Below are 11,997 nucleotides of genomic sequence, written 5' to 3'. Positions count from 1 at the left end.
TTCTGTTAAAAAAAAACTTTAAAGACTTTATTAAATTTTTTTCCCAAAATAATAAAACTTTTCTGCATAAAATCATTTTCTTCAACAACTTTAATATTTTATTTTAAACATAAATTTTATAACTTTTTAAAAATTTTTGAAATTTTATATATTTTAAAAGCTTATAATTATTTTTATCTTACATGTCTTTCAAATAAAAAGACATAGTATTCACTCTTTTTGCCTCCACTGTAAGTTGGTTTTAAAAAACATACTTAATTCTTTATAATAAAATATCTTATAAACATGGTCAAAATTCGAGACCTTTGCACTTTGCAGCAACGTTTTAAAACTAATAATAATAATAAACACATAATATATTTGGATTTTATGTTAGTGGGGGTCTGGGGGAGCCGAAAGCGTGATTCATTACGTGAGAGTTGTGCGGCACAATAAGTTGACTTTCTTCTTAATGCTAGACGGCGATCTACATGCCAAATTGCCAATTGTTTTTGGATGACGCAAAAGTCATCAAACTTATTAATTTAAGCGAGAGAATATACAAGTTATGCTTTAAAACTTATTAATTTAAGTGAGAGAATATACAAATTATGCTTTAAAAGTTAGGTGTAAATTATTTTAGGGGATAATGACTTAAAAGAGTAATACGGAGTAGTATATTTTTTGATTTTTATACAAGGTGTCAAACTCGTGTATTACACGGGTTGATTAAAAAAAATATATTCAAGTTTAAATATTAAATTTTTTTTAAAATAAAATTTCAAAATAAATAAACATATTCAACCAATGAATAAATAGAATCACTATTAGAAAGATGATCGATAATATCAATGATTGTTGTCATATTCATTAAATTTATTATCATATTCAATTTATTTTAATATATATATATATATATATATATATATATATATATATATATATATATATATATATATATATATATATATATATATATATATATATTAGATTTTTTGCATTTATTATCACATTAAAATATATTTAATACTTTACATATATAAATTTAATATTATGTGGCATATTTATTGATTTAATTAAAAAAAAACACAAAATGACATGTGGATTTAAATTTAATCAAAAAATTTACAAAATTACATGTGGCAAATTTAATGAGAAGATGACATTTGGCAAAAGATCTTCATTTATTAGGATAAATTTTTTGTCACCTATTTTTTTTTTCTATATTTGACCATTTATTTTTTTGAACGGCAAATACAAATATATATTAAACTACTACAAGTTAAACCGGAAAAATGACTTAATATGGTAATATAATTTTCACTTCCTACATGTAACAATCATTAATGAGGTGTTCATATATGTTGCTCGTCATTTACTTATATTGGTAACCTAATTCACGAGTTAGTTAAATAATGTTGGTACCCTAGTTTTCTCCAAATAAAAGATGTCCTTCAGTTTCAATTTGATCTATCTCCATAGCAGACAACATGATTCTTAGTATTGGAAGTACAATTTTGTGAGTCGGGAGGTAGCAATCACAAAGAATCTCGTTGTCTGTTATTGAGATAGATGAAACTTTTTTCAGAGTGTTCTTTTTTCTTGGAAGTGCAAATTCTTTTAACGTCTTCCTTAATTCTTGTCTTGGAAGTGCAAATTCAAGTTCGGAAAAAACAATCATAAGTAATCTCGTTGTCTGTTATGGAAATAGATGAACCGAAATTGAATACAACTTCTGTATGGAGAAAACTAGGGCACCAATATTTGGTTGCTGATATAAGTGAATGGCAAACAACATATGAGAACACCTCATTAATGATTGTCTCACGTACGATTTAGTGAGAAAAATTAGAAGAAACAAATCATAAGGACTAAATGTGTATGAAAATATTAAAAACTAAATGTGTACAAATTGAAAATTATATTACCCAATTAAGTCTTTTTTTACGATTTCATCTGGAGTAGTCGGTTATAAAGACTAAATGTAGAAAAAAAAAAACAAGTTAAATGATCAAATGTGAAAAAAACTATATACAAATTCAAAAATATATTACATTTTTAAATCATTATCCTTTATTTTATATAGACAAAAATATTACTTTTATTTACTTTTACTCCCTTCGTAATATCATATTAGTTATATATTTTGTCTTTATAAAATCTACCCACGGAAGGTTAAAATTTAACATATTAATGGTTATTTCTAAGAAACACCAAACATTTTGATTATATTTGGATAATACATAATGACTTTTTTACAATCTAAACCAAAAATCGACATAACTTTTAGATTTTTCCCTTTCACCTTTGATTCATATATTTCTATCATGTAAAAAATAAAATATTTGGTCTTTTCTAAAGACAGGTCAAAAACTTGTCATTTTATGCAAATAAGCATAAATGTATTTTAATTTATTTTGATAATTTTTTTTAGAAAAATCCACCTTAGCATGGTGTCACGTTTTTCGCACTAAAAGTGTTGTCATGCGTCCCCTCATTTGACACATCTCTTCGTCCTCTTGTGTTTAGGAGGGGTGTGTTGGCACATTTTTTTATCCATTTAAATTTAATATTTTATTTAAATATTTTTAATTGCAACAAATAATAATAATAATAATAACAACTAGGAAAGAGTTGCCCCGCGTTGCAGGGGTTAGTTACTAATTAGAGGAAGGCATGGCACTCCATTGACGTTGCTTTGGATGAGTTTTTTCAAGTTTTGTTTTGGTTGAACGATGTAAGATAAGTGAGACAAATCGTATTTGTAACATTTGAAATAGATAATGATGCGTCTTTATAGATTTGACCATGTAAAAAACATTAAAAATTCACATAATAGCAATGTACTTTGCTTTTTGGTTTTGAAAAAAAATAAATAAAAAGCAACTGTATTCCCAATACAGTATGCACAATTCTCATCATGAACACCTTGAAGACCAACTTCATACCATGTACCTTCCAAAGATTATTCTTTTCAATTTCTGAAAGCTGAAAAAGCTCTTCTATAGTAGCTTTGTTCCACTTTAGAATTGAAAAGAGGCATAGTGAGAAAGATGTCCTTCGACACATAATAACAAAGAGAGGAGTTAGAAGATGGACATAAAAGACGACTAAAATACCCTTGATGAAAGTGATAGAGATGTACATGTTCTTTTAGGAGTGACCTTAAGGTTCATGTTGATTGGGATTCGTAACCGTTGCATGCACCGTTTTGATTAGTGAACATTGTCACAAAGTGTCCGGTATATACTTTAAGCTTTCACAAAAATGCATGTCAAAATAATAAAATTTACAAAATAATATATAGAAAAAGAGAGAAAGTACCATGAAACCTAAGGGAAATTGATTTACAGAAGGAAGATCCACTACCAACAATCTTAGATTTACAGAAGGAAAAAAAAAACATGAAACCTATAATTTTGTGAAAGTATATTAAACAATATCCTATAGATAATAGAACCGAGGCTTTGAAACTTACAAATATTGAAAAACTTCATTCCAGTATATAAGCTTTTGGATTTCCACATTTTACTGATTTGTGCCAAGTCCTTATAATAATCATTGATTTCATGAATATAAAATATGTTTTTTTATTAAACCAAGATGAAATGAAATTAAAGAAACGTTCTTACAAAATCTTCAAATTTGAAATTTGTGATAAAGTTGATAGGATTAAACCGATCAATTGATTGTTTTTCAAAACACTTTATAAAATATTTGTAACAAAAAGAAAAGTAAATTCATGGATATTGAAAGAAATGATGGAAAACAGAACTAATAAAGAACATTTTTTTTGTCCATGTGAACAATGCAGGGGCATAATTGTCAATGTACTTAAAAAAATTACAAACTTTTATGTCCAAGTTATAGTACGATCCTGTCTGATGGGTTTCTTTGGCTTTGGTGTGTCTTCTATGCTGCGTTTTTGAGTTATTATCTTTGATCTTTGTTTCTTTGAAGCTTCAAGCAAACAAAATAAGTTAATTTAATAAGGGTAAATTTGTAAAAAGTTCTCATTTCCCTGAATCTCTCTATTAAGTCGTTATTTCTGCATTAAGTGAAAAAGAAAGATATATTGCTCATTTTTTTGTTATTGGTAAATGGATAAAATATGAATGATGTCTGTATTGAGTAAGTAACCATTCTACCCTTCATAGTAAAGGATAACCATATGCAGAAAACTGATTTGGGGAAAACCGATGATGACTTATTTGATTATTTATGATTGAAAATATCAGAGTAAAAGAAGCAATTAGAAGTTGGTCGAAGAAATCACACGCTGCAACTTTGCTTTCTTTTTCTTTTTGCTGGATGTTGTCCCCGTATTGTTGGCCTATTTTGATGAACATATATATAAGAACACTGAAGAAGGAACCAATTATCTTAAAAAGAAAGTAAAAACTGAGCAACTAACCTTGTAAATAGCTTCTTTACTAATGACAACATGATGCTGTTGGATTGCTTCTTCTTCATCACTTGACTCGTCACTGTCATTGTCTTGCTCAATTTTTTCATAATCAAGAAGAAATGACAGCGCTGCAATCATAATCCTGGTGGAAGAACAAAAAATCATGTGATTACATTATATTTGTTACATGAAAAAGGACATGTAACATAAGAATATTTTGATTTGATGAACTTTGATGATGGATGGAAACATGCCCGACATATAGCATTGGCTGTTCTATCATCAAATCAGACCTTCCTCCTGTGAAGATCACATATTGTGACAAGAGACCTCATTGCTTTCTGTTCATCCTCTTCCTGAAGCAACATAAAAAGGATATTATATAGAGTTGGATACTGAATAAGTTTGACAAAGAAATTTAAAAAGCCAAAGAAATGTGTATATACCTGTAGCATTGAAAATAGAATACTCTGAAGTGCTCTTTTTTCGGTTTCGTTCTTGTGTTTCTGATTCATTCGCTTGATATGAGAGAATGCCAATTCTTTTAAAGGCTTATCAGTCAAAACCTGAAGCTCCATGAACAATGCAAGAGTCTCCTTGATGGCAACAATCTGTGAATACAAATGATCCAAGTCATAACCAAAAATGTTTGGACGAAAAAAGATATATCTACCAAAACTTCTTGTAACATGATCAGTTCTACTCAGAAAGGACAAAACCAATTTCTGCTATGAAGTCAATCCTATTGCTTTTAAGATTTAATCTCGACCTCAAAACTGTTACAACTTCAGCACACTATATTTGGTTTGAAATTTAACATACTTTATCAATTATTTATCGAGCATTTGGTAGAACTCGTTTCAAATCAAATTTTAAGTTGCAAATTCGTCGATTCTCGATTAACGGTACAGTTCTTCTATCATCAAACGGAAAATAACTGAACTGAGCGTGCAGTGTGTGTTTTCGTGTGTACATATAGTCAAATATTGATCCAGTTTGGATGATACCTTGCGATTTAGAAGAAGTATCAGAGCTTTACATCCTCTGTAATCCACTCCTTTTCCCTATCGTCATTGTTTTTCAGCCATGGTTTGAAACTTGGGGTATTTAACTAAGAGTTAATATGAAGAAATAGAAGCGTAATCAGTTACCCGAAACAGAAATTGCATCTGTTGTCCAATAAAGTTCCGTTAAGATAACAATCGTCGCCCTACCCTCGTTGATATCCCGTTGATGGATTAGACGAAACCAAGAGACCCATCGGTGGGTGACGATGGGTTAGCAATATCTCATACCCGATTGGGTTAAGAGGCGGTGATCGGTGGGGTGGTCTTAGGGCTTCGATCGAGCTGGTGAAGCGGTGGGAGAAAAAAGGCGGTGGTGAAGAAGAAAGAAATGGCGGTGGAGGAGGCTTCTGGATTGAAAGGGGTAATAAGACAGATACCATCCACTAACGATGGTAAAGAGAAACGGGAGGTCAATAAAGAGAAACGGACGTCAATAAATGGACACGTAGATCCGATAATAGCAATAAAGGAACGACTTTTCGCCACGTTGAGAGTGGTTACCAAATTTTACAAAACACCCCCTCCAAAAAAATTAGTTCTGGCGAAAAAAGTTCTTAGAAAATTAGAGGGACCATTCTTGGCAAAATAACAACATTCATCACATCTTTTATATATATATATATATATATATATATATATATATATATATATATATATATATATATATATATATATATATATATATATATATATATATATATATATATATATATATACTAGGCGTGTGACCCGTGTATTACACGGGTTTATAAAAAAAAGTTTAGTATAAAATTATAAGTATCACATATTTTTAAAGTAATAATTTTACATAAATAAAAAGAATATAATAACTAAAGTAAGTAATTGAATAATAATGTAAGATATTTGAAAGATTGTAGAACAATTATTATGAAATTTAATAAAATGATCTACTTTACATATATAAATCTCATTAAAATAAATTTAAGAAAATGACAAGTGGAAAAAAAATAATTCAAAAATTCTTAGAAAATGACATGTGTCAAATTCAATAAGAACATGACATTTGGCAAAATTGATTTTCATTTATTATGGTAGATATATATATATATATATATATATATATATATATATATATATATATATATATACTAGGTGTGAGACCCGTGTATTACACGGGTTTATAAAAAAAATTTAATATAAAATTAAGAATATAAAGTATTATATATTTTTTAAAGTAATAATTTTACATAAATACAAAGAATATAATAAATAAAGTAAGTAATAAGGTTATAAAGCATTTATTATGATATTTAATAGAATGATCTACTTTACATATATAAATCTTATTAAAATTTGAATTTTAAATTTAAGAAAAATAAAAAATTTAAGAAAATGACAAGTGGAAAAGAAATAATTCAAAAATTCTTAGAAAATGACATGTATCAAATTCAATGAAAACATGACATTTGGCAAAATTGATTTTCATTTATTATGTTAGATATATATATTAATAATAATAATAATAACAACAATAATTAAAAAACTTAAACTAACTTTACACAATTAAAAAAAAAAAGCTTACAAATATAACCATTAAACACTTAAAAATAAAAACTTAAACCACCATAACTACTATAAACTAAATGACATCTTCATAAAAAAATCGGTCTTCTAAATCATCGATCGGTTACACGTTAAGAACGATGTGGTCAACGGTATAAATATCGGAATCCATTATTTCACTCCTTAATCTTCTCTCCATCGTATATACCATTTCCTTGTATAACCCTTAATTAGTTTCTTTCTTTATTTGTATTCCTCCTACTGTATATGTATACCTTTTGGCAATGTATCATTTTGTATCAATTTGTACATGGTATAAGAGCGACCAATCTATAAACCAAAGAAAAAGAAAAACCCTTATTGATCCTTATAGCCGGTGATGAAGCAGCAAAGAGCAAGAATGAAGGAGAGTCCATCGATCACAACTCTCCTTTCTATCTACACGCTTCCGACTACCCAAAACAGTTGCACGTGAATGAAGTGATTACCGACAAGAACTACATCGATTGGGAACAGAAGATGATGAATTTCTTGTTCGCCAAGAACAAAACCGGGTTCATCGATGGCTCGATTGAAAGGACAGAGGTGGAATCGGCCCAATACATACCTTGGATGCGTTGCGATGCATAGGTCAAAGGCTGGTTAACCACGACAATGAAAAAATAAATCAGCAATAGTGTGAAATATGCAAAAAAACAACAACAGAAATTTGGAAAGATTTGAAGGAATGTTTTGGAAAATAGAGTGCTCCCAAGGCATACGAACTGAAATAGTTGTTGAGTACCACCGGCAAAATGACGCTACCGTATCAGCCTATTATACTAGGCTCCGCGTTTAGTGGGATTTTATTATTAAAATCAACATGTGAGTTAGAGACTTTAATGCAAGAAAGGTGTTCAAGGAGTGTACCTTGAATTTGAGACTTCATTACCATGGAATTATTTTTAGTAAAAAAGTTCCAATAGAATGTTCAATAATATTGTTGGCTAAGTCTCTGTGACTTTAATGCCTTAAAATTACAGAATGACAATGCAAGTAAGGTTGGAATTCTAGCACTGTTTTGGTAGTGACAAGAATTTGGAATTGTGAAATGAGCATCATTGGAATACTGTCCGGTCGATCTGTTCACAAAAGGAAGGACCATAGAGTTGTTGGGTTTTGAGCACTATAACACTACTATGGTGCACATGCAACCCTACATGTTTTGGGTCTATGTTTCTCTAATTATACATGCAGTTTGTTTTTCCAAAGCATTCACCCTAGCTAGCATACAATTGAAGCTATATAATAAAAACTTAGTTTGGATGCTTACCTCTTGAGTAGGGTAGGGTTCTTGACCTTTGAAAGCTTGAGCACCTCAAGTGTGATGCCCCTAATGGTTCACAAACACCAATATGCAAGAGGATGCTTAATAGAATAAGTTACTTATCTCAAAGACATGTGGCAACTGATTTTGGTCCATGGGGGTTCTATTTATAGTGTTGCACATGATAGGGTTACACTTTGTAAACCCTAATGCTCCATGACATTTCACATTCTTATGCTCCATGGGTTTAACCTCCATGGATTAACTTATTGGATTAGCCTATCTAAATAATCATGGATCATTAGCCCACACTACAAGAATCATTGATTTACATAGTCAATCCTCATATATTTAATTAGTCTCTTTTGACCACAAAATTAATTCCAAATTAATTCTTGACCAATACTAATTAAATAATTTCATATTAATATATTATATTTGTAATATAATAATAAACCATACATAACCTTAGTCTCAACAGTCCATCCTATCAAATTGCACTGGTGAAGGCAACCCAAAAGGATCATGCTACCATCGGGTTAAGTACATCCCAGTTATAGTTATGGGCTTAGACACCAAATCCAACTGTCTCCCACTTGGATAAGTCTATTAACTATAGCTGCCAATGTAACTTCAGGATCTGACTTAGCAACCGTAAGTTTTCAAAAGCCGCTGTCAACTCTGACCCAGTCAGTGACGCATCCTTTAGATAAGGATCATATAATCCTTTGTTCTCAAGATATCAGCTGGAAAAATACATAGAATGATGTCATACTTATTCTCCAACAATTTGTTTCTCGGTTTCTGATTCGTCTGACATAGAACATAATTAAACACATCAATTTAGTTCTAACCGGGCCCGACACATAAGTCAAAACATAATCATCGAGGGGCCTAAGATATCGCTTTTAATCCTCTTAGGATAAAAGGGAACAGATAAACTTTGACATTATATGCTTGTACTAACTACTCATCAAATCATGCACAACGACACGTTTTATAACATCAAGTTACTGATGCGTTTTCGTGCCATCAATGCATAACCAACTTGTAGTCAACAGCTCATAAATCTAGGTTTGAAGGCTTTTTTGATATTATCGTCTCATGATCACTCGTGATCAAGGTTGTAGAACTCGTTACTCAGTACCTGTTCGGCCGACTACCGAGTAACGAGTACTCGAGAGTACTCAGGAGTACTCGAGGTATACTCGAGGAGTATTCAGATTTGGTAATTCATCTAGAAATATTTTTAGGGAAATTATATATGTTAAAATGATATGTTAAAATCATAAATTGATTGAAATATATAACAAAATTAGATACATGTGAATACACAAAAACTAAAAAAACACATATATGTAGTAATAAAAATCATATGATCTCACTTCGTGAATTAGTACAAAAAATTTAAGATATATATGTAGTAATAATCACATGTGTGTGTTAAATAATAAATCATTAAGTATATTATACATATTAATCACCGAGTTGATCGAGTTTTACAACACTGCTCAGTTCAGTAAGAGATCGATCGGGGAGTACTCGGGATTCTGTAACTCGCCTCGGTAAGGGGCCGAGTAGCGAGTACTCGAAGGAGTAATCGGCCAACTCGGTGAGTTTTACAACACTGCTCGTGATAAATTCTATGAAGTGATTCAAGTGAGATCGGTTTGATCCAATACTAAAATCTTATTTCATAAGTACTCATGAATGGTGTAGCTAACTGTTGCTATGCCTAACACCTTAGACAATCTACAAACCAACTCATGACAGTCTTCTTTCATACTTACTTCCAACGTATGATCGACTGTTGATAGTTTGAATAAATCTTATTATTCTGGAAGTCAAAACATGCAAAGTGAAACTATAGTAAATAATTGACACAAGACAATAACTTTACTTATAAATAAAACTCCTTTTATTCAATCATCAAATGTTAATTATAATTTAGCTATTACAAGTTTCAGTTTATCTATTCACTAAAACTAATATCGTCTATTAGCCCAATGCACCTTGCATGCTGCAAGTGCTTAACCCTAGTCAGTCCCTTTGTAAGAGGATCTGTTGGGTTGTCCTCTGACGATAACTTCTTCACCACGAGGTGCCCTTCTTCTACTTGATGTCTTATGAAGTGGTATTTTTTGTCGATATGCCTAGATCTTTCATGATTTGTCGGTTCCTTGGTTAAGGCAACCGTCCCTTCATTATCACAGAAAATATCCACAAAATCTTTTATGGATGAAATTACTCCAAGGTCTCCGATGAATTTTTTCAGCCATATCGCCTCCTTTGCTGCTTCGCTTGCTGATATGTATTTTGACTCACACGTTGAATCAACTACAGTCTCCTGCTTGGAACTTTTCTATGTCACTACTCCTCCATTCAGGGTAAATATCCAGCCCGACTGAGAGCGGAAATTATCTCTGTCGGTCTGAAAACTCGCGTCACTATACCCTGCCACTCTTAATTCCTCACTCCCCCCAAGGGTAAGGACCCAGTCCTTAGTCCTCCGCATGTACTTGAGAATGTTCTTAACTGCAGTCCAATGAGCCTTACCACGATTCCCTTGATATCTACAGACTATGCTCAAAGCAAATGCCACATCAGGGCAAGTACAAGTCATAGCATAACCAACTGCAGAAGCATATGGTATATGACCCATTTCTGCTATCTCAACCTCTATACTCAGACTCTGAGTCTTACTCAGTTTGGTATTGCCTTGGATAGGTAAGTCTCCTTTCTTGGAGTTCTCCATGCTGAAACGTTTCAACACCTTGCCCAAGTAGGTACTTTGACTAAGTCCTATTAGTCTTTTACTTTTGTTTCTCAATATCATTATACCTAGGATATAGACAGCTTCTTCGAGGTCCTTCATAGCGAAACACTTCCCAAGCCAGGACTTAACCTCCTGCAAGGTTGGGATGTCATTTCCTATGAGTAGTATGCCATCCACATACAATACAAGAAAGCTAACTATACTCCCACTAGCTTTGACATATACACATGACTCATCCTCGCTTCTCAAAAATCCAAACTCTTTGACTTTCTCATCAAAACAAAGATTCCATCTACAAGATGCTTGTTTCAATCCATATATGGTTTTCTCAAGCTTACACACTCTATTAGGGTACTTTGCATTGACAAAACCCTCTGGCTGACTCATGTAAACATATTCAGCCAACTTTCCATTAACGAAAGTAGTTTTGACATCCATTTGCCATATTTCATAATCATGACATGCAACTATGGCTATCATAACCCTTATAGATTTAATCTTCGCTACTGGTGAGAAGGTCTCATCATAATCAACTAACTCTACTGGAATGCCTTAGAGGTACGAATTCGTCAATTGGCTCAACCGGAGTTTCCTCCTCGGGTTGAGTGCTAGTGTTTGAGGTTCCTTCAACGCTTTACTCTTGAAGCTCTTCAGGGTCAATTTGCCTCCCACTGTCCCCTTGGCATATGAGTTCTCTCTCACGAAAAACTCATCTCCTCACGAGGAAGACAACATTGTCACCCGGTCTATAAAAGAGATATCCAAAGGATTTATGTGGGTAGCCGATGAAAATACATCGCTCACTCCAAGGTTCGAGCTTGTTGTGAGTCTCTCGTCTCACGAAAGCCTCGCAACCCGAAACTTTGATGTGGTCTAACGAGGGAACCTTCCCTATCCACATCTCGTGAGGTATTTTTGAAACCTTTTTGGTATGGAC

General features: G+C 32.0%; 1 protein-coding gene across 3 annotated transcripts; it reads right to left on the bottom strand.

Annotated features, from left to right (window-relative positions):
• Positions 1 to 2,756: 2,756 nt before the first annotated feature.
• On the bottom strand, positions 2,757 to 5,866 carry LOC111916777 (uncharacterized). 3 transcript variants are annotated; one of them, XR_008230462.1, is made up of 8 exons: positions 5,539 to 5,866; positions 5,395 to 5,451; positions 4,834 to 4,998; positions 4,681 to 4,743; positions 4,394 to 4,529; positions 3,458 to 4,312; positions 3,125 to 3,235; positions 2,757 to 3,037 (listed from the first exon to the last, which is right to left on the bottom strand). XR_008230462.1 is itself a non-coding variant. In XM_042899144.2 (5 exons), the coding sequence occupies exons 1-5, from the start codon at positions 5,554 to 5,556 to the stop codon at positions 4,497 to 4,499; spliced, it is 336 nt and encodes a 111-aa protein (XP_042755078.1). In that variant the 5' UTR covers positions 5,557 to 5,866; the 3' UTR covers positions 4,393 to 4,496. The 3 variants fall into 3 exon arrangements, 1 of the variants encoding a protein (XP_042755078.1); XR_006188055.2 differs by having other exon boundaries at positions 3,125 to 4,312; positions 5,539 to 5,865; XM_042899144.2 differs by lacking the exons at positions 2,757 to 3,037; positions 3,125 to 3,235; positions 3,458 to 4,312 and having other exon boundaries at positions 4,393 to 4,529.
• Between the last annotated feature and the right edge of the window lie 6,131 nt (positions 5,867 to 11,997).

The sequence above is a fragment of the Lactuca sativa genome, chromosome 1 (assembly GCF_002870075.4).
Source record: "Lactuca sativa cultivar Salinas chromosome 1, Lsat_Salinas_v11, whole genome shotgun sequence".
Classification (NCBI taxonomy): Eukaryota; Viridiplantae; Streptophyta; class Magnoliopsida; order Asterales; family Asteraceae; genus Lactuca; species Lactuca sativa.
The sequence above is the reverse complement of the archived record's forward strand: the minus strand, read 5'-3'. Positions and strand labels throughout refer to the sequence as shown.

Bases quoted from the DNA above. Each gene is read 5' to 3' on its own strand.
- LOC111916777 (XM_042899144.2), bottom strand. The intron at 4,999-5,394 runs GTATCATCCAAA...TTGTATTCACAG, and splicing joins TACTTCTTCTAAATCGCAAG to ATTGTTGCCATCAAGGAGAC. The intron at 4,744-4,833 runs GTATATACACAT...ATGTTGCTTCAG, and splicing joins TTCTATTTTCAATGCTACAG to GAAGAGGATGAACAGAAAGC.